General features: G+C 48.6%; 1 protein-coding gene across 1 annotated transcript in view; it reads left to right on the forward strand.

The window, feature by feature from the left end:
- The first annotated feature begins 852 nt into the window (after positions 1–852).
- The window catches only part of PANX1 (pannexin 1), a 48231-nt gene continuing 25838 nt past the window's right edge, over positions 853–23245 (forward strand). Inside the window, exon 1 of the mRNA XM_028119645.2 lies at positions 853–1287. Within this exon, the coding sequence (XP_027975446.2) occupies positions 1107–1287 (181 nt within the window). The 5' untranslated portion in view covers positions 853–1106. The remainder of the gene's footprint in view (positions 1288–23245) is intronic.

The following is a 23245-nucleotide window of genomic DNA, read 5'->3' on the forward strand; positions in this document are numbered from 1 at the left end:
TAAAGGTCCTGTCGGCCGCACACGTTGCCGGCTGGAGCATCTCCTGTTTCTCATGCTCCACTTCCTGTAAGTGGTTCAGAAGCAGCTGTCTGCAGCCCCCAATGCCACCCACCCGCGGGGAGCCCGGGGTCGGCTCCCGCACCAAGCCTCGGCCGACTGGGAAGGCCAGAGGAAAAGCGCGGATCGGGCAGCGATAATTGAAGTGTGAGAGTCTGGCGCACGCAGGGCTCCCCAGAGACCTCGCGCCTCCACTCACGCAAGCTCCTGGAAGGGTCCACAGTCCCCTCTTCTACACCATTCGATTGGCTTTTGTGGCAGCCGTTGCCCTTTGAAGCGTTCGCAGCTCCTTTTAAGCCGATTCCGCCCCATAGAACAGTTGGGAGTGGGGCGTAAAGGGGGACCCTCCTGTCTACGCGGTGAGAGGTCGCTTTCAGAAATGATTTCAAAAAATCCCGGTCGAGGAACTGGGGAGGCTGAGGCCGAAGGGGGGCGCGAGTACCACCGAAGTACCGCTCGGTGGGAAGGTCCCCCTGCAGAGGTGGATCCCGGGGTCCCTACACGCTGCCGCGCCCACCCCGCCCGCGTCAGCGCGGTTTCCGGCAATTCCACGCGCCCGGGTTCTCGCGCTCGCCCAGGGTTCCGGAAGAGCGCGGCTGGGCGTGCGGAGCGCGCGGGCGGGCCGGGGGGCGGCTTCGGGGCCCGGGGCGGGGCGAAAGGGGTCGCGGGAACGCCTGGTTTTAGCGCCTGCGGACGCGCGCGAGGCGGGGGAGCGCCGGGCGGCGCGCGCAGCCCCGGGACCTGTACGCGGTGAGCGCGCGGGGGCGGGCCTGCGCCCAGCCGGCGGCGGACGAGCGAGCGCGAGAGCTCCTGCGCCCGGGCGCACGGCGGGAGCGGCGGTGGTGCTGTGGCTCGCCAGGAGCCGGGAGCCCCGACACACAAAGGCTGGTGGGATGCGTGAGCAACCCGGGAGCCGGGAAAGGGAAAGGGAAAGCGAAAGCCGCGGGCACGGCAGGTGACGGCGAAGGCGCCGCGCAGTCCTCCCGACGCCGGCGGTACCCGGGCCTGCCCTCCTGGGCCTGTCGGCCCGAACCCGGCGCGCCGCAGCCATGGCTATCGCCCACCTGGCCACCGAGTACGTGTTCTCGGATTTCTTGCTGAAGGAGCCCTCGGAGCCCAAGTTCAAGGGGCTGCGGCTGGAGCTGGCCGTGGATAAGATGGTCACGTGCATCGCCGTGGGTCTGCCCCTGCTGCTCATCTCGCTGGCCTTCGCGCAGGAAATCTCGATCGGTAAGGCCCGGTTCGGAGGGGCAGGGTGGGGCCGGCCGGCGTGAGCCGGCGTTATCCGAGGTGCCCGGGTCTGGTGGGAAGTGATTTTATTGCGCGCCCCGGGAAGCCCACTCGGCTGCGATGGGCGTGAACGTCGGGAAGAAAGGCGAGCCCCGGTTTTATGGCCTGAAGTATTCTTTGCCCACGTGGTTCATTTTATACGCCTGTGGATCCTGCCTGCATCCCTACTGCGCAGTTCTTCTGTCTCCTCCTCACGGATCCTGAGTGTGGCGTAGCGTTTGTGTCCGCCTCTTAGGACCGGCGCCCTTGCCATCAGATTTGTCGAAAACAGTGGTCTCCTATTCCCTTCCCCCCCCCCCCACATTTGTGTAATTACCTACAGAGAAGTTCCTGAGTGGCTGAGCGGAGGATTGAAGAAAAGTACTCTATGAAATGTGTTCTCCCTTCATCACCTTACATTGAGTTGATGCTGAGACTAGTTCTGCGGGGTTGTGAATGATGGGAAATGATTGCACTTGGCAGGTGTTAGAGGGATACCAGAATCCTCCACCCGGACAGTCTTGTTATGAATGTGGGATGAACAAGTCCCCTTCATGTAGACTATTGTTTACTCATAATAACACTTCCAAGGTGCGAAAGTGTTTGGGGCAGAATCACGTGGCTAATAAGACTCTGGGCTTCCTCATCAGCTGTTCTGACTTACAGCACAGGAGAGGATGTTTATGAGTCAACAGGACAGCTAGAGCCTGTTCACTAGGGGGGAGAAGAGAGGCCGGTGGGGCTAGACCTTGGGGAAAGCTTATATGAGAAATTGTGCTGGCGCTGAGCCCTGGAGCAAGCGTGGGTGGGATTTGGATAAGCAGAGGTGAGACCTTTGCTAAGATTTTGAGATCGCAGAGAATGTTACATGTTCCTGGAAGGAGAGAGATAGTGACTGTCCCCCACTGAGGCAGGAGAGTTAGTCACAGTTCTTGGGATATGAGCATGAATATGGGTCCAGTCCGTCAGAACAGAGGAGTACAGACTTGATGCTTTTAAAAGTGCAAAGTTATTGTTTGAGCAGAGGATGGACCATTACTTAATAAACCTGATGGTAGCATGGAGGGTCTAGGGTCAAGGAGGGGAATTGGAGCTAGGGAGGCCAGATGCCAGACCATGGGGCATTAACTGAGGTCTTGTGCATACGAGGCGGCCAAGATTTGAAGGGAAAGGATGGGAGAAGATGATTTCTAAGAGATCAAGGAACAATAAGCAGCCCCTGGGTACCTAGTTTTTAATAGGTCATGAAGGGCAGATATTGACCAGAGTTGTTAGAAAGGCTGCAGATCTGAGTGACTGGAAAATGGTGGTGCACTCGGAGGGGAGAAGCAGAGGGAGGAGAGAGAATCTCAAGCAGACGCCCCACTGAGCGCGGAGCCCAGTGTGGGGCCCGATCTCGACCCTGAGGTCACCACCTGAGCCGAAATCAAGAGTCGGAGGCCTGAGCCACCCAAGCGCCCTGAGAATGGTGGTATTCTTGATGGGAATAGTGAAGTTGCAGGAGGCGTAGGTTAAAAAAGGGTTATGGTGAGCTTGATTTTGTGATCTACAGCACTAAGTTGTTCAGCTTGGCAGGAAGTTGCCAAATTCATTGTGGAAAATAAGTGATCAGTTTTTTTGTCTTTGGGCAGGCAGAGTCATGGGGTTTCCTTCGGCCTTCCAGATGACCAGGAGTTGGGACTTCCAGTAGAAAGGAAAACCACCAAGTAGCTTAGGTCCTGGAGAGTTGATGCTCCCCCATCAGCAGATGTTCCTTGAGTACCAGCTGTGGGCTGGAGCCAGTGCTAGGCACCATGGCCCAGGAATAAATGAGGCATGGTCCTCGTCGTGGAGAAGCAGGAGTCTTGGGCATCTGATGCCAGGAAGAGGGAGTTGGTTACCCTCCGTGATCAAACTTAACATCTACCCCGCATAGTAGAGGGATTCTGGAGGCAGAAGCACTCTTGACACATTCAAGTTGATGGGCTGCTGGAGAGGCATTTGGTTGGCATTGGGAATGGGTTTATCCAGCAGGAGTCTGAGCTTATGCTATGTGCAGAGAGCACAGCTGTGCGTTGAGTGGGACACGAAAGGAGTTGGAGGCATGGTCTTCTTCCCACCCTGCGAGAGTTTACCACCCATCTGGGTACTAGGACAGATGCGCTGACGGGTGACATTCAGCAGCATGTGGTTCAGTGACAAGACAGTGTCACCCAGCAGGTAGAGGTTGGCAGGGACTTGGGTGATGCTGTGGAGCAGACTCCCCTTCTTCTCAAGTGCTTCAGGACTTCTGAGGGGAGGGCATGCATGTAGGATGACCCCAGCTGCACTGGGGAAGACCTGTCAGGTTGAGTACTCATTAGATAATGCCAGAAAGAAAGATATTAGGGAGGAGAAGAGAGGTACATAAATTAATGCATGGAGTCAGTACAATGGAGTCATGTCAGGGAGCATTAAATTTTGTGCAGTTTCAGCTTTTGTGTGAAAGCAAGAACAAGCCGAGCGATTAAGGAGAATAACAGTGGAGAGAGAGAGTGATTTAAATGGAGCAGGCACCCACCACTCCAATCGGGAGCACTGCCCCCAAATGAGTGTGAGATGGGCCTGCACACTTAAAACATGGCTTCATCCTCCTTCTCATAAGTACGCCCCACCTTGCTGGTGCCTGGAATATTCTTTCATGGTTGTACTTTGCACATTGCATTATAACTTGTTCATGTGGCCCCCTTACTTACGAGATACTTCTATTGATCACTAGAAGCTGGTGTCTTGTATGGCACATGGAAGCCCCTCTATAAGGTTTGTTGAGTGAATGAAAGGTGACAGGTTTTGGCATCATCAGACATCTGTTGATCCCAGTGTGCATGATGCTGTTCTTGGCAGCGGGGCATCGGGACACTTGTAAGACATAGACCCTGCCCCTTGGAAGATGGTTGAGCAGAGAAGAGGGTCATAACCTCATCACACAGGATTCATGGAATCTGGGCGGGGTCAGAGGTGTGCAGCCGGGTGCAGTAGAAAGCAGAGGGAGGGGTTGCTTCTGACTCGGGGTAACAGCCCCGGGCTCAGGGCAGGGAATGGTTGAAACTGAACTCTGAAGAAGGGTTCCAGATGTACGGAGCAGTGCGAGCCAAAGCAGGGAGGCGTGGGATGCTGTGTGGCTGTGGGAGCTTTAGGGGCAGACACAGTCAGGAGAAGGGGGAAAGTGGGAGTCAGGTCAGTCCAGAGGGGCTCATAGGGAAGAGGGTGCAGTAAATCTCACTGCTTTCCCATTGGTGTTGGTGTGTGTATATGCAGTGTGAAAATCACCTTTAATGGCTACAGATACCAACTTTCCTCTCTTCCTCTTACATTGATAACCTGGTATACATGAAAATTTGTTGATCGTGTTAGGAAATCCTCTTAAGCCTAAAATACATTTTGTTTTCCAGTTTCTGAAAACTCATTTTCCATTAACTAGTATTCTATAAAAATAGGATCCAAGTTGTAACTGGGTGACAATTTTTGCTTTAAGGAAACATTTTCTTTTAAGGAAAATATTCTCCTAAGTCTGAAATTTTGCACAGACTTCTTAGAATTAAAAAAGTATACGTGTACGGGAGCAGAGTGGAAGATTGGAGAATGTCCTCATGATAAAACCTATTGGGCTTTATAGTAAAGGCTTCTCCGTAGTCTTTGGCCCATTTTCTCACTAGTTCAGCCCACTGGGCTTCTCTTAGAAAAGAGGGACAGACTCTTCCCAGGCCACAGAGACCTGCCAGTGGGGCAGTGAAAGACGGTTATTTAGGCCCTCCTGGGTGCTGGCATTGGGGGGGGGGGTGGCTGCAGGCAGAGTCCATGCACAGAGATTCTCAGCAGATATGGCCCGGCGTGGTGGGCGCTGGTGTGGGGCTCCTGGCACTTGGGGGGCATTGCTGTGGGACTGGGGAGCAAAAAGGGCGCCCTGCCTTGCTGTCTGCCCACAGGTTATGGGTCATTGTAGAAGTGATGAGGTGCAGAAGAGCAGAGACGGGCAGGTGCCCCTGGTCAAGGTCAAGGGAACTCTGGTAGCCTTTGTAGCAGCTTGGGGCAGGGACTGCTTATTGATCCTGACGGCCCTGCGATGGGGAGAATTACAAGCAGAAACAATCTGGAGGGATTTGCTAGGGGACTTTCTTAACCCCCACATTTTTGCTGGGAGCATTTGGGGAAGGCTTTTGGAAAGTGAGCTAACTGACTTGAACTGATGTAAGAATTAAAATACGCACCTGGCCTGGTGAGGCCTGATACTTCTACTCAGCCCGCCTAGAACACTCCAGGCCCGGCTCCCCAGGGGGCAAGTTGGGTATGGAGAAGAAAACAACAACCCAATTTTGCATTAACTGGCACAGAGCAGAAGTTTCAGTGTCATCGTGACTGGGCCAGGAAGACTGGGATGGGGGCCAGAGAAAGGGAACTGATGCTCTGTTTTCCCAGCCCCCCCTTTTTCTCTCCCCTTGCCTCCTCTCATGCCTTGTGCACAAGTGCTCAATAAAAATATGGTGAAGGACATGCTGGAGCACATTAAGGACTCTCTGGAGTCCTCCCTTGGACTGTGGCTGGGGAGCGCGGGCATTGCGGGAATGGGAAGCATGGAAGAAGGGAAGCCAGGTCCAGGTGCTAAGGTCAGGCCAAAGGTTGCAGTCTCCAGTTCCCACCCATTGGAATTCACCAGCTGGAGGCAAGGGGTTCCGGGTACGGAGAGGGAGACTTCCCAGTCGCTGGGCTGCGTGTGTCATTTAAGAACACAAGTCATGTCCAGTCATAGATTCCTTCCTGACGTCTGTCCCCGATAATAGCATTCACGGAGACAGGTCATCATGGGAGGGAGCCAAGTTGTCCCACTTGACTTAGAAGGGTAGGTTATATTCCAAGTACCTCAGATTCCCTTTTGCAGTGTTTTGTGGCGAGGAGGGAGCTGTGTTTGTAGTGTTGAAGGGCTCTACTGTGGAGGGCGGATGAATGTCATTCCCTGTGGCTTGCCAGCGTGGGAGCTGCAGGGGGACAAAGTTCTGTGCCACAGAAGGACCCTCATTCGAATACACCTGCCCCCAGAGAGAGATTAGGAACTAGGTGGGTGGCATCTCTGTTTTGAATACAAATATAAGTAGGGGCGCCTGGGTGGCTGAGTCTGTTAAGCTCAGAGTTGTGAGTTCAAGCCCCACATTGGGCTCCACGCTGGGGGTGGAGCCTACTTAAAAAACAAACAAAAAGAATACAAGCGTTAGTAGACTGCCCGGCCTTTAAGCTCTGAGATTTTAAGAGGGTTTATCCAAACTATTGAATAAATAGATGCCCTAAGTGTGCTACCTTTCAACATGAGTGGGATTCATGTTCTTGGAGTCTTCTGACAGGGTCTGCTGTGCCCTTGGCTCAGGGCTGTACAGGGCCTGATGCTGAGGGAGTGCTCCTGAGGATTTGCTTCTCCCGTGCACTGACCTGGCATGTCAGGAGGCCCTGGACAGGAGAGCCCCTGTCTCCTGCCAGGATGCTTCTTGCCCTGAGCTGGCGTGGCTGGACCGGATGAGCAGCGGGGCAGCTGGCGGACCCCTGGGAAAGGGTGTTTCGTCTGCCCTGGGAGCCTTCGCTCCCCGCTGCCCGCCCCCCCCCCCCCAGGGAGCACCCACAGGTCTGGGTTAGCTCCGCTCCGCAGCTAGTTTTACAGGGCAGGTGTTAGCCTCTCCCCCTCCTCCCTGCATAGCCGAAGGACAGGTGACAACTGCAGCTGCTTCCAATCCTATTAGCATAGAGTCCCCGTTGTGTTTCCTGCACTTGGGAGAGGCTGCTGATGCGTACAATTTTTCTGGGTTTTTTTTTCTTTTTTACTCTTGTATTTTTATTGTACAAATAGTACCTACATACATTCTGATGATAAATGATGCATAAGCCTCCTTCATCACGTGCTAGAGGTAACCACCATGGACGTTTGGTACAGCCTTAAAGTCCCCTTTCTCTCATTAGTACACCATGTGTACACATTCTTTTAAAAACAAATTGAGTCATACGCAGTGGTTTGCTTTTTCCCACTTAGGATGTTTTGGAGAGCGTTCCATGTTAGTATGTAGGCATTACTTCACTGTTTTTTTTAATTGAAGTATAATTAACTTACAGTGTTTATTAGTCTCAGGTGTACACTATAATGATTGAGCACTTCCATACATTACTCACCCCTTCGCCCATCCCCTCACCCACCTCCCCTCTGGCAACCACCAGTTTGTTCCCTGTATTTAAGCGTGTATTTTGTTTGTCTGTCTCCTTTTTTTTTTGTTTCTTAAATCCCACATATGAATGAAATCGTAGGGTATTTGTCTTTCTCTAGCTCCGTCCATGTTCTTGCGGAGCATAGTATGTTCTCACCATAATTCATCTAAGCACTCTCTCGGTGATGCATATTTAGGTTCTTTCAAACTTTCTACTATTACACACAAGGCTTGTTTGTACAGAAGTCTTTGTAAATGCTCCCCTCCTCTCAACATTGAAAGGAAAGAAGAAACCAGTATCAGTTTCCAGGATGAAATCATTTTCCAGGATAGTTTTGCATTCCTGAGTTCTTACTGCAAGTAAGTACAAGAAAAAAAAAAAAAACCTACCGTGTATACCCCCCACCACTAACTCCCTCTAAATGTTACTCTATAAGAAGATTGGAAGAGACATTTTGATGTGCTTTCAGTTTTAAGAAAGATTAGCCTCTTCCCAGAAGAAAATTACAACATTCAAACAATACAAAATTACAACTCCTGAAGTATTCTCATAACACACTGTAAGTTTCCTTTCTAGCACCCACCATAAGTTGCAGTTAGATAATTATTTCTAAAAATATTTGTTGAATACTGTCTCCCCCCCACACTGTAAGTTCATTGAGGGCAGGAACCATCTTTCCTCTGTCTGGTTGACTGCTCTATCTGTAGTTTCCAACATAAAATTTGATACACAGTAGGCATTCAGCAGAGTATGTGAATGAACTGAATGATCAGCAATGTCAGTAGGATTGGATCCTGAGTGTTAGTTATTATATTGTCTGTAAGATGGAATTTTATGTATCTTCAAAGAGTTAGTGTTAAAAAATTTGTCAAAAATATTTGGAAACTCTGTATAGTGTCATTGGAACTGATTAGAATAACAATAATAGAGCAAGGAATATGAATTGAGAGAAGATAAGCAAACATTTAATAATGATGAGATCAATTTTTAAAATTACTAGAACTTGGGGCACCTGAGTAACTCAGTTGGTTAAGCGTCTGCCTCCAGCTCAGGTCATGATCCCAGGGTCCTGGGATTGAGTCCCGCGTTGGGCTCCCTGCTCAGCGGGGAGCCTGCTTCACCCTCTCCCTCTGCCTGCCACTCCCCCTGCTTGTGCACACACTCACTCTCTCTCTCTGCCAAATAAGTAAATAAAATCTTTAAAGAGATAAATAAAATAATTAGAACTTGCCCAGGCAGCATTTAGTCTTTTTTTTTTTTAATTTTTTTATTTGAGTAGAGTTGACATACAATGTTATATTAGTTTCAGGTGTACAACATAGTGATTCACCATCTCTACGTGTTACACTATGCCCACCTCAAGTGTAGCTGCCATCTGTCACCTTTACAATGCAATTACAGTATCATTGACTGTATTCTCTCTGCTGTACCTTCTCTTCCCATGACTTACTCATTCCATAAATAGAACCCCTGTCTCCCATTCCCCTTCACCCATTTTGCCACTCCCCCCCAGCCCCCTTTCCTCTGGCAATAATCAGTTTGTTTTCTGTATTTATAGGTGTGGTTCTGCTTTTTGTTTGTTGGTTTATTCATTTGTTTTGTAGATTTCACATCTGAGTGAAAGCGTGTGATATTTGTCTTTCTTGGTCCGACTTATTTCACTTAGCATAATACCCTCCAGGTCCATCTACGTTGTTATAAGTGGCAAGATCTCTCCATTTTTTATGGCTGCATAATATTCCACTGTGGGTGAGTGTGTGTGTGTGTACACATACCACATTTTTATCCATCTGTTGGTGGACACTTAGGTTGCTTCCATATCTTAGCTATTATAAATAATGCTGCAATAAACATAGCGGTGCATATATCTTTTCAAATTAGTGTTTTTGTTTTCTTTGGGCAGATACTCAGTAGTGGAATTAATGGATCATGTGGTATTTATATTTCTAGTTTTTGGAGGAACCTCCATACTGTTTCCCATAGTGACTGTATCCGTTTTACACTGGGGAAAAGACAGTGTCTTCAATAAATGGTGCTGGGAAAACTGGACAGCTACATGCAAAAGAGTGAAACTGAACCAATTTCTAACACCATACACAAAAATAAACTCAAAATGGATTAAAGACCTAAATGTGAGACCTGAAATCATAAAAATCCTTGAACAGAACGTAGGCAGTGATTTCTTTGACATCAGCCATAGCAACATTTTTCTAGATCTGTCTCCTGAGGCAAGGGAAATAAAAGCAAAAATAAACTATTGGGATTACATCAAAATAAGAAGCTTTTGCACATCCAAGGAAACCATCAACAAAACAAAAAGGCAACATGCTGAATGGGAGAAGATATCTGCAAATGATATCTCTGATAAGGGGTTAATATCCAAAATACATAAAGAATTTATATAACTCAACACCCCTCAAAAAGAACAGTCTGATTAAAAATGGACAGAAGACATGAACAGACATTTCTTCAAAGAAGACATCCAGGTGGCCAACAGACACATGAAAAGATGCTCAGCATCACTCAGCTTTGGGGAAGTGCAAATCAAAACCACAATGAAGTATTACCTTGTACCTGTCAGAATGGCTAAAATAAAAGAAATTACAAGTTGGCAAGGATGTGGAGAAAAAGGAACCCTTGTGTGCTGTTGGTGGGAAGGCATCTTTTCTGTTTTGTTTCAGCGCATGCTGTTCCCTGACTTGAAGAGACCTAGTAAATTAGAAGACCCATGTTTGATTATTTACTACCCCCTTTCCTGTGTCTCCCCACCCCCACCCCAAGAAAAAAAAAAAGAAAGGAAAATGGAAATAGGGAAGAAAGTCTATTCTTTCATAATAGATGGAATTTCCACCACTAGCAAAAACTGAAAGTACATCTTGGAACCTTTGCAGATTCTAAGTTTGGATTAGCAACATCCTTTTAAAAAACCACGTAAGCACCACTTTTCCTCTGCAGATTGTTTCCTTGGATTGCTTTCTGCTCAGACCCCTAACTGAGGCAGTGAGTTTGGTCCAGAGTGGAGAAGAGGAGGGAGTTTGGGAGCATCATGCCCGCTGCGCCCTGGCTGAGCAAGGCGGGCAGTGTGGGGACATAGGTGGCCGGTGGGGGGGGGGGTTGGGGGGAGGACCTAGACAGAGCCTGTAGAGTACTGAGGCAAGCCTGGCTCTCTGTGGGATACAGGTGTGTGTTGGGGAAAGGGGTTTTTCATTCTCACGTATTTATTCATCCTCTCAAAGCTTGTGCTCCTTTTTCTCTGAATTTGTGTGTTTTTATCTGATGATAAGGCAGGGCTTAGTGTCGAAAACATGGAAAATACAGAAGAGAAAATAGCAGTAATTCCACCACCAGAGATAGCCACTGTTATATCTGGGTGTATTTTCCCCCAAGGCTTTTCATATATACATACCTGACAGCTTCTACTTCTTAAAAAAAAAAAAATCAAACACGAAATCGGGGCTATCTTACCATATTCTTTAACTTGCTTTTTTTGGCTACAAAACTGAATGTTCGATAGGAATATCAAAATTTAACCCTTTCACAGTGTTTTTGCTAATATAAATAGCATTGTGGGGGAATACCCCTGAACAGAGCCCTCTTCCCTATGAAGATTTCAGTATTTCAACAAATTGTATAAGTCTAATCATGAGGCTGGGGTGTGCAAACATTTTCAGGACTCTGGTGTGGCAGGCCACCCTCCAGGACTGTCCGCGCACCGCCACCAGCAGGTAGGAGAGGCACGCCTCGCCCCTGTCAGCAGCACGTCCTGATTGTCCTTGACAGTTCAGTAGATGGATAAAGGTCCACCGTCATTTCAGGTCACATTTATTCAGGTACGGCGTTGAACAGTTTTCCATATGTACTTTTACCTTTTACATAATTCTGTGAATTGTTCGTGTCCTTTGCTTGTCTTTCAAAGGGCATGTTGGGTCCTCAGTGGATTTTATTAACAGCTAACATAGTTTCAGATATTTGGGAGCTGTCCTTTATGGCAGATACCTTCCTTTTCAGTTGTCAGTTACCTTTGAATTGTGACTATGGTTACTTTTGATGAGCCGAAGTTATTTTAAGTTGTCAAAACTGTCCATCTTTTCATTTTTTATTTCTTCAATTCCGTTATGATCAGACCATTGTAGCTCCTCCTTATGACAGTTAAATATCCATCTAATTTTTTTTCTAATTACCTTCGATGATTTTATTTAACATTTACCTCTTCAGTCTGCTTTGGTCTTTTGATGGTGTAAGTCAAGACTCTAGCTGGTAATTCCTCCATTGTTCTTTATTGAGGTACCTGTTCCTTACCCATTGGTCTCTTGTGATTTCTTTATTATAAACTCTTATGTGAGTGAGCCTGTTTTAGGGCCCTCTGTATTGTTACCAGACCATCCTATTCCTGCTTCATCCTGACTTGTTTCTGGATGGAGAAGATACCTGGGTTATCGGGAAATACTGGCACCATGAACAAGGAAACCAAAGCATAGCTCGGCAGTTGAAGCATCCCATTCGCTAGCGCAGGTTGTTGCAGATACATTCCTCATGGTGTAGTGAATATTTAGAATGCTACTGGATTAGAGGAAGAGAATCATTACCAACAGATCCTTACTGGGAACGTGTCATGTTCTCAATTCTGGACCCTTTTCTTTTTGATCGTTACGAGAACCAGTACATGGCTACATTTTGGGGTGTTATTAAGGCTACTTAACCTTCCATCGTTCGATCACCGCTATGACTACTGTCTTTGTGATTACAGGAAGTTGTAACCGATTATGAGTGGGTTCTGAGAGGAATTACAACTTCCAGATTGGTTTGGAAAGTGGTGACTGTTCCAGGAGGAAGGATGAACAGGCTGCGCGTTGCCTCAGTGCCTCGGCTGATAGGACAGGCTGAGGCCAGTGAGACTCTGGAGGTGTTTCCCGCACCAACCAGCCCGGGTCTGTCCCACCGCCTGCTGCTAGTGTGCTAGTGGAGGGAGCTCCCTCCATACGAAATTCTCATATGCCACATGTTTATAAATCTGTATGTGTGTGTCTGTGTTCAAGTTCAGGCAGTAAGAGAAAATGAAAGCCCTGCCCTTTTTTAAAAAATTTTTTTTTAAGATTTTATTTGTGAGAGAGAGAATGAGAGACAGAGAGCACGAGAGGGAAGAGGGTCAGAGGGAGAAGCAGACTCCCCGCCGAGCAGGGAGCCCGATGTGAGACTCGATCCCGGGACTCCAGGATCATGACCTGAGCTGAAGGCAGTTGCCCAACCAACTGAGCCAGCCAGGCGCCCCAAGCCCTGCCCTTTTTTGGACACACCTACTCTTGGTCTCTTCCCCAGAGGTAACTGCTGTTACTGTTAGTGTTTTAGGCTGCTCTGTGTTCCTGTAGAAAAACAGGATTTTATTTGTATTTTATTCCTATGAAATTTTTAACAAAATATTATGCCTTGTATTAATAGCTTACAATTTGCTCATTTATCTGCAGTGTGTCCTGGAGGTATTTTTCATGTCGGCGCATGTAGGTCTGCCTCATTCTTCTTAGGTATGGCATAATTTTCCACAGTACAACTATGCCCCAGTTCATTTAACCATTCTGTTAAGGGTCATGTACATTCATTCTGCATTTTCCTACTGTATGCGGTGGTTCAGTGAACGTCCTTGGACGTGCTTCCTCATGCAAAATGTGTTTCTCTAGATCAGTGGTTCCCAAACTTTCTGGTTTCATGGCCCCTTTACACTTCACACTCTTAAATTCTGTTGGAGATTTCAAAGAACTTTTGTTTGTGGGTTGTATCTATCAGTATTTATCATGTTAAAAATTAAAACAGAAAATTTAAAAACAATTTAAAATAATAAGTCAACATATATATGTATATTTTAAAAAACAACTTCAAAAACAAGAATTTTGTAAGAAGAGTGACGTTTTCCACTTTTACCAAATCTCCTTAATGTCTTACTTAATAAAAGACCACTGACTCTCACATCTGCTTTTCATTCATCACATGGCAATATCCCATGTCAGTAGCCTCTAGAAACTCTACTGTATGAACTCATAAGAGAATGAGAATAAGAAGGCAAATAAAACCTAGTATTATTGTGAAAACAGGCTTAACATTACAACCTTCCTGAAAGATTCTCAGGTTCCAGACCACACTTGGAGAACCGTTGCTCCGGGGTCAAACTGGAGGGTGGAATTGGAAGTTAGAGGGTCACAAGGTGTGCACATTCCAAATGTAAAAGGTACTTCCAGGTGCTCTCCAAAATATTAGCTCACGCTCTTACCAGCAATGGAGGGGATCGGGCCTGTCCCCACTGCTTTACTCATGCTTAATATTTTCAGAGTTTTCTGTTTGCTCTTCTCATTGAAACGGTATCTCACTGTTTCCGTTTGTAGTTCCCTATTTGCACTGGGGATTCACAAGACGTGGTTCTGGGCTCTGGCCGTAATGCTTAGCGGTGTTCTAGGGACTGCTCATTCTTTCCAGCCTACCTAGTCGTGCTTTTGGCCTGGGGTATTTGATCTTAGGGAGACTGTGAGGTCTCAGCTGGTCATCATTGCCTTAAGAAAATTCCCCCAACCCCAGTCTATCTTAACTATTTCTTTTTGTTTTAAGCTGAAAGTTAAAAAAAAAAAAAAAGTCATTTCCCTCTGTTCCCTGTTTAACTTTGGTCAAGGAGCGAAACTAGCAAAGTTTACAGTTTACAGTTCTTTTGGGAACTGTAAAGATGTCTTTCAGAAAGTCTTCCTTTTAAATGTGAACATCTGGGGCGCCTGGGTGGCTCAGTTGGTTACACAACTGCCTTTGGCTCAGGTCATGATCCTGGAGTCCCAGGATCGAGTCCCGCATCGGGCTCCCTGCTCAGCAGGGAGTCTGCTTCTCCCTCTGCCCCTCCCCCCTCTCATGTGCGCTCTCTCTCTCTCTCTCATTCTCTCTTTCAAATAAATAAATCTTTAAAAAATAAAAATAAAAGAAGTAAATGTGAACATCTGCACATTTGATCATGTGTCAGGGTTCCTAGAGAGAGGTGTTCTGTTCCCTCGTTTGGGGAGTCTCTCCTTTGACCAGGTTTTCTTTGCAAAACAGAAAATGACGCCTATTAAGTGAGATAATACATGGAAGGAGGCCTGGAAGCTGGTTTGTGTTCAGTACATGCTGGTTGGCGCCGAAGCTGGCTTACGTTACGCTTCTGCAATCTGGAGGTGTTTACAATATTGTGATGAACCATGAACCGGCACAGCCGTGGGGAGAGGCCTCGCGCTTCTCCCCAGCTCTCACTCATGCTCAGGCACTACTGAGATGGGTGCTGGAGGCTCAGCCCCAGAGGAGTAACTCACGAGCCTCCTGTCCCTCCCCCAGGCTCCCTTCAAGGAAGGAGAGTCTGATGATCTTGAAATTCTTCTTCTCAATAAGGCATCATTCCTTTTAAGTCTCTATAAATTCTCTAAGCCTTTGTGCTTTCGGTTTTCTTTGTCACACACTGTGGACTGAATACCCGAACGGGAAAATGATGCACTGTAAAGAACCGCAGGAACACCCTTATGGCTTTCCAGCAAGGAGCGGCTGTGTGGAGCATGTGTGCCCAGAAGGCATCTGGCCCCGAGAGCCAGTGTTAGCCCTTGCAGTGGACTAAAATTAGTTCTCAGATGCCCTCCAGGCCCCTGCCAATCCGGGTGCTGTGGTTCATGCCCCATCTTACGGTCATTACTCTTTTTCATCTCTCCCCTTTAATTCCTGTTCTCATCCCTTGGGCATTTCACTGGGCACTGCCCTGCCGTGCACCAGGAGCTCTGGGTGAGCAAGGCCAGCAGCTCGCAGCCTGGCTGGGGACATGGCTTCCCGGGGATTGCCGCCTCCTGGCTGTGAGAAGTGTTCTGGAACAAGTCTCCCCAGTGGGGAGCCTCGGCCAGTGGGGAACACTGGGGACGGCTTTATGAGGAGCAGCCCTGGGCTGAGTTATCCCTCAGCCTGGGCGAAGCCTCTTAGGGGAGAGCGGACTGGTTTCTTGGGGAAAGAGAACAGGGTCAGCATTACTGGGGCCTGCGGAACAGGGGGAGGAGTGAAAGGTCTCAATGCAAGAGGAGGACAGCCCAGTACAGGAGCTCCTGTGGCGTTTGGATCGTCGCATTTATCCAGAGCGGCCGGAGGGCTTTTAGCTATATGCGACGTAATCCAGTAGGCATTTTAAAACCTCACCCCAGGTACGCCGTGAGATGGATTGGAGTTGTGGAGACACCAGTTAGGCGTGACTGCAGTTAACTTCGGCCCAACAGTCTCTGTGCCCTTGGAGGCCGGGGACTGTTGCAGGTGTCCTGGACTCTGCCCTGCTACTTTGTATGGGACCGAGAGCTTACCACAGTTTAGGGGGGGCCACTGCCGGGCGCTCTGTGAGCGCTGGGGGGCTTGCCTGCCTCTCCTGCGACGCTGGAGCCCGTCTGGGAAGGACCCAAGCTGGTCCCGTGCAGCGGCTCTGCTCTGCGGCTTCATGGTCACTTGGGAAGCCTGGCCTGGCATGGGGCCGTGAGGAAGGAGCGGCCCAGAGCCGGTGTGGAAGCCCGGTCCTCGGTGAGGCCAGCGGTCAGCGCTCATCACCTGGCTGAGCAGGAAGGCCTGTGTGTTGTGGGCCCGTGGGAAGCTGCAGCTCTGGGCGGGCCTGGCCCAGGCCCCAAGGGGGCCAGCCGAAGGGAGATGCCACTTTACCTCTGCGTTTAATGTCTGCCTTCCTCTGCTGCCTTTAGGACCAGGATTAACAGCTCCTGTGTGTGCATATACACATGTACGTGTTTACCTTTTGTAATGAAGGCTTTACTGTTTTAGAGCATTTTTAGCTTCACGGCAAAACGGAGGGGAAGTACAGAGATCTGCTAGATACCCCCTGCCCCTGCACACACACGGCCTTCCCCATCATCAACATACCCCGCAAGAGTCGTGCATCCTGTGGGCTTGGGAAAAATGTGAATGACATGTGTCCGTCATTATGGTATCGTGCAGAATATTTTCACTGCCCTAAAAATCCTCTGTGCTCTGCTTATGCAAGCCCTCCCCCCGCACCCCCAGCAACCACTGATGGTTTTACTGTCTCTGTAGTTTTGCCTTTTCCACCATGTCATGGAATTGGAGCCTTTTCCCATTGGCTTCTTGCACTTAGTCATATACATTTACATTAAGGTTCTTCCATGCTTTTTCATGGCTTGCTGACTCACTGCCTCTCAGTGCTACGAATCCTGTTGTCTCTGTGTGCCACACTTTACACATTTCCCTGCTGAAGGACATCTTGGTTGCTTCCAGGTTTTGACGATTATAAGTAAAGCTGCTATAAATAGCCATGTGCAGTTTTTGTGCAGACGTGAGTTTTCAAGTCCTTTGGGCAAATACTAAGGAGCACAATTGCTGGATCATGCGGTAAAGTTATGTTTACTTTTGTAAGGAACTGCCTTCCAAGTGTCGGCATGTGTTTGCATTCCTAGTCTCAGTGAATGAGCGTTCCTGTTGCTCCCCGTCCTTGCCAACATTTGGTATTGTCAGCGCTCCAGATATTGGCCATTCTAGTAGATGAGTATTGGCACCCTGTTTTAATTTGCACATCTCTGATGACATATGATGTGGCGACCCTTTTCATACACTCATTTTCTATCTACATATCTTCTTTAGTGAGGTACCTGTTAAGGTTTTTGGCCTGTTTTTAATTGAGTTATTTGTTTTCTTACTGTTGGGTTTAAGGGTTCCTTGTAGATTTTGAATAACAGTCCTATACTGCATGAAGCCACCACAGACCCCACACCACCTGTGTGCTAGTCCTCTGAGCACAGTGTTTGCTGAGCAGCAATCCTGCCAGACAGTCACATGTTGTTCACTTTTGAGAGACTGTGTGATAGTGGTTAAGATGTGAGTTTTGGGGTCACCTGGGTGGCTCAGTTGGTTAAGTGTCTGCCTTCGGCTCAGGTCATGATCCCGGGGTCCTGCTTCGGGCTCCCTGCTCAGTGGGGAGTCTGCTTCTCCCTCTCCCTCTGCCCCTCTCCCCACTCAATGCTGTCACTATCACTCTCTCTCTCAAGTAGATGAAGGAAATCTTAAAAAAAAAAAAAAAGTGAGTTTTGGAGCCAAACTGCCTGGGTTCATCCTGGCGGGTGACACATCCACTGTGAGACCTCGGGCAAGTTATGTCCTCCTCAGTGACGTGGATAATAATGGAGCCCATCTCGGGGCGGTGAGGATGAAATGGATCAGCACAGTGAGCGCCGGACTGACGTCTGGGGCAGGGTGGGTGCTCGGGGGAGATTGACTGCTAACCATACCCCGACACGGATGACCCCGATGGATGAGGCTCTGAGGTCCACAGAGGTCAGATAACCAGCCTAGGGGACCGCGGAGCCCGGCTGGAAAGCAGCTCTGATTCCAAAGCCCATGTGCTCGGCCCTTCACCCGTCTTGTGAGCGAGGAGCTGCGGACAGGGAGCGGGGCAGGCTTGCACCCCAGCACCGAAGCTGCTCGCTTATGCTGGGGCATGGGCTCTGCTGGGGGTGGGGAGGGAGGCCGTCTGCTCCATTACAGTCATGGCCAGCCCCTCCCAGCCCGGCGCTTCGGCCTGTGCAGGTCATCAGGACCATGGCTGTGCAGAGGACAGCCCCGAGGATATTAGAACACAGCTCCCACACCGCACCCTGCCGAGCCCTCCCTGCCAGCACCACAGAATCAAGTCTGCAAGGATGTTCTTTGCCCGATGCCCGGCTGGGCTCTGTGTTCCAGTCACAGTGCTCCGCAACCCTCCATAACGAGCTGTGAGCTCCAGACTCGAGTGTTTGCTTGTACTTGTTCCCCAGCCTGGGTCCCCCTCCCTTCACATCGGAACACCCGGCATGGCCTAGCCATTACCTTTATGTAGTTTGTTCTGTCTCTTATCCTTAGCGTTCATGGTCTTGGCCTCCTCCACTGTGCTGTAAGCTCTTCGAGGACGGGGACCGTGTCTGATCTTGGAATCCCCCGTGTCCCACATGGTACCAGGTATGCAGTAGATGCCCAGTGAATCCCTGCTGGGTCGGGCTCCATGCCCGTGAGTTCTGCGTACCTTAGGGAGAACACCTGTGCTCTGTTGCCCCGTAACAGATGCAGGAAGAACAGAGCACTTGGGGAGGGCACGGGTCTGTGGCTGTCTCTGATATGCTGCTGGCACAAAAGGCCTGAGCCATTAAATGCCCAGCTCAGATGAACTTGAATGTCCCTTTTCTTTTTTAAGGTTTCTTGAGAAAGGAGCGTTTGCCCTGAAACCAGTGTTGGTCTACTTAGAATGTCTTTGTATTTGCAAAGAAGTCTCATGACCAGTTATCTAAATAATGGTAACAGTTTGTTGTAAGTTCTTTTCATTTTATTGGAGTCACCAATCTCTGATTCATTCCCAGTTTGAGACAGTCAAGGCCTTCTCCTACACAATAGGGTTCCTTTGTTGCCAGAACCCCAAAATCTAGCTTTTAAAAGCCATCACTGGGCGCCTGGGTGGCTCAGTTGGTTAAGCGACAGCCTTCGGCTCAGGTCATGATCCTGGAGTCCCGGGATCGAGTCCTGCATCGGGCTCCCCGCTCGGCGGGGAGTCTGCTTCGCCCTCTGCCCCTCCCCCCTCTCATGTGCTCGCTCTCTCTCACTCTCTCTCTCAAATGAATAAATAAAATCTTAAAAAAAAAAAGCCATCACTGAGGGAGAGGAGGATGCAAAAGGACTTAACAAAGTTGGGTCTAGTCTCAGGCTGTGACCCCATTAAATCTAAGATCCCAGTTATCCATGGCAGACTTCCGGGGCACAGGTGTTCGAGAGCCGTAGACTGTAAGACCAAGAAGTCAACCAGTCAGTACAGGGGACATTCAGATCATTCCAAGTGCGCTGAAGAAAGTAACACAGGATGTGACAAAGGAACATGTGTCTCTGTATCTTCAGGGCTTACCATGGAGCCTGATGCACAGAAATAAAAACAGGAGCTACCGTTGATTGGGTCCTGTGTGCTGGCACTGTGGCAGGCCCTTCCTTTGGTCTTTATAGGAGTTCTCTGAGGTTTTGCAGATGAGAAAAATCAGGTGCACAGAGGTTGAGTGACTTATTAGTAAAGGAGAAAACCCAGTGGCTCTTTGGTATAATGATATCTTTGTAAAAGCAATATTCAGGAATAAAGAATCCAGAACTCTTTTTATAGATGTGCCTTCCCCTATCTAATTGGACCTCCACATGGTTCCACACAGATCAGGCCTCTGTGTCAGTGAAAACTGGCTAGACGGTGATTTTCTTCCAACCCTTTTATACTTAAAAGTGTCTAGGAAATGCCCTCTGGGCCTTCAATGGTCTGCTCATTTGACATTTTTCTTAAGCTGACCTCTTGCCCCTGACCTCCTTCTTGGGGCAGTATCCATTTCTCGTGCTCATTTAGAAACGGTGCCTCGTTTCCCTGCTGCGCTCTCACAGTGCAGAAATCAAGACCACATTTCCTCTGGTGGAGGGGTGGCCAGTCTGACTTTGCCACCAGAACTTCATCCTGGCCCTCACACGTCCGATTCCCGCTGTGGCCTCTGTGATGACACAGTGTCCATATCTGGCCCTGCCCTTCCATGCATCCCTCCAGCCTCCATCCCTGCTGAGCGGAGTCCGTGGCCGTAGTCTCCTTTCCTCCATCTCCCCAACAGTCTTCCTGCTCCGCACAAAACAGCAGTAGGTGCTCTGGGGCCGGTCTTCACACCCCAGCCGTTGGCCACCGGGGGCTACTCTTGTTGGCCCTGTGGTTTTTAATACACTTTCTCACGAACTTGGAGCTCAGGCCCAGGCTGCTGGGGAGATTGAGGCTGGCCCTACCCTGCTTCCCCTTGTGTCGTTGGCTGGCCTGGTATTGCACCTGTCCTTCTCCACTCCACTGCCTCCCTGCCCTGCCTCCACCCTCTCTCCTCCCTGCTCCCTCGTTCCCAGGTTCCCATCACGCTGGGGAAAGAGTAGGGCCACACACTTGAGATCGTGTCGACCTATACCAAGTATTAGCTGTCTGGCTTTGGAAGTTACTCTTAGCCTTATTTCTGCATCAGACAAATGGGACTAAATGATAACTAGCCCATAGGCTCTTTTATTGGATTGAACAAGAGCTTCTACTTCCTATTTAATCATAGTATTTAATAAATGACTCCTGTTCACCTTTAGTAGGCGATTCTGTGATGGGAAGGAGCTTATATGTGATCAGCACACGGGAATACCAGTGTAACGGGGAGTCGCATCCGTTCTTAACACCTTGGCGTGTACTTGATGCCCATTTGCCCCAGGCTCTTCCTCCTGGCTCCATTGTCCACGTGCCATGTTTTCAAAGTGCTGTCAGGCAGTTCTCTCCGGTCTTTGTGCATTTTGCTTTTTATTCTTGTGTACATAACTCAGCAGCCTTCCTTATATACCCTGTCATCACACCTAGTGTGTTTTTATCAGGATTGTTGCTGTTTGGTTAGTGCTCTAGGTACAGATTTTGTGTGATTTTGCAGAGCACCAATATTCTTTTTTAACACATCAATAGCATTATAGCAGAGACGTTTGTGTTGATTTCTTTTTCTGCCTTCCATCTAGCCTTTTACATTACTCTTCATTTCACAGACCCAGTGCATTGACCGGGACCAGGCTGGGCCCTGGTGGTAATAGCAGAAAAGACTTGATGCCGATGTGTGCTGTGACTGTTTCTTCATACTGTCTCCTAGACTCCTGACCAGTGTCTGCTTCTGTTCTTGACCCTGGATGGGCAGTTTTGGACACAGCATCCAGAGTAAACCTGTTAAAAGGAAAATCAGAAGATATGTTTGCTTTAAAAATTCTGCAATTACTCAGTGTGAATTTTAGGATTGAGAAAATGAGTAACTATGTTGGTATATTTGGAAACTAGGGGTCTCACTGTAAAAGATAGATGACACAAATACGGACTGGGGGAAGGCCAGGGATGTTAAATTGGAATTTGAATGTTCAGTATAAACTCTCTCTCTCTCTCTCTCTCTCTCTCTCTCTCTCTCTCACACACACACACACACACACACACACGCACACGCACACGCACACACACGGGTTTCCTCGCCGTGTCTGCTGAAGGCAGCTAGGAGCAGTGAGCCCATCTTGCATCCATATCCTGGGTTTAGGAATCATATTACCTACTAAAAGGAACCAAGGGCTCCTCCCTGAAGACACGGCCAGTGGCGGGGCTGGGGCAGGGAAAGTACAAGAAGAGCCCAGAACATCTGTGCCACGAAGTGCAGAGTGCTCAGAAACCACGGGCATGGCATGGGTCAGAAACGGTTTGTGCATCAAAATGAGTAAGAGCAACAGATGACAAAATATTGAAAAACAAGACTGTATGAGCACGTCTTAGTACTAAAAAACATAAATTGGGGGAACGGGAAGTTCCTCTTTCTGGTACAATGCTGACTAACACACGCAGAGGGAAGGATGAAGTTGGAAACCCTTCATTTTGCACCCGCCATGGAAGTGTCTGATTCACCACCGGGTGAAAGTTTGCTGGGGAACCGAATACTTCCACAGTCCGAGATCTCCGCACAGACAACTTCTGTCTCAGGGAGAAAGAGCCCTGAGAGCAGCTCGAGCAAGTAGCTGTCGTATGTGACATCACTGGCCCTGGAGGAAACCGATGCTAGGTGCCTCCCCCCCAGGCGTCCTGCAGAGGACCCGCGCCCTCCTGGGGGTGTCCTGCCTGTCATGTAGAAGCTGGTCAATCAGATGGACAAAAATCAGGGGAGCCTCACACAGAACTGAGGGCCTGTGCTCTTCACCCCCGTAGAGGCTGCAGATGACAGAGAAAGGTTGTGGAACCCTTCCAGATGAGGTGATAAGGTGACTAAAGACACGTGACATCTGAATGCATGGCGTCTGTTGCAGGACTGGAGCCCGATTAGAGGGGGGAGAATTGCTCTAAAGGAGAGTTGGGAAAATCCAAATACCAATGGCAGCATTGCATCTTTAAAGATTTTATTTTGGGGTGCCTGGGTGGCTCAGTTGGTTAAGCAACTGCCTTCGGCTCAGGTCATGATCCTGGAGTCCCGGGATTGAGTCCCACATCGGGCTCCCTGCTCAGCAGGGAGTCTCCTTCTCCCTCTGACCCTCTTCCCTCTTGTGCTCTCTGGCTCTCATTCTCTCTCTCTCAAATAAATAAATAAAATCTTAAAAAAAAAAAGATTTTATTTTTTTGACAGAGAGAGAGTGAGCACACAAGCAGGGGGAGCGGCAGGCAGAGGGAGAGGGAGAAGCAGGCTCCCCGCTGAGCAGGGAGCCTGATGCGGGGCTCGATCCCAGGACCCTGAGCTCATGACCTGAGCTGAAGGCAGACGCTTAACTGACTGAGCCACCCAGGGGCCCCAGTATTGCATCTTTAAAAAAAAAAATCAGTAATTGCGCTGGGTCATATAGGAATGTTTTGTTCTTAAAAGATACACACTTCTGAGAGAAAGGTTCATAACCACTGCAACTTACAAGCAGTTCAAGAAGAAAAAGAGATGTATGTATTAGGTATACACGTATAGAGAGAACATGTGGCAGAATGTTGACAGTGGGTATTTGTGATTTCACTGTAATGTTCTTTTTTTTATGCTGATACTGTATTTTATGGTGTTTACAGATTTTATGTAATTTTTCCAGTTGTACTGAGCTATACCTGACGTATAACATTGAATAAATTTAAGGTACACCACATAATTTCACAGATGTATATATTGTAAAATAATTACCACCTAACTTTAGT

Source organism: Eumetopias jubatus, unplaced genomic scaffold (genome assembly GCF_037043125.1).
Source record: "Eumetopias jubatus isolate StellerSeaLion01/CBP00866 unplaced genomic scaffold, mEumJub1_p1.0 scaffold_13, whole genome shotgun sequence".
NCBI classification, from domain to species: Eukaryota; Metazoa; Chordata; class Mammalia; order Carnivora; family Otariidae; genus Eumetopias; species Eumetopias jubatus.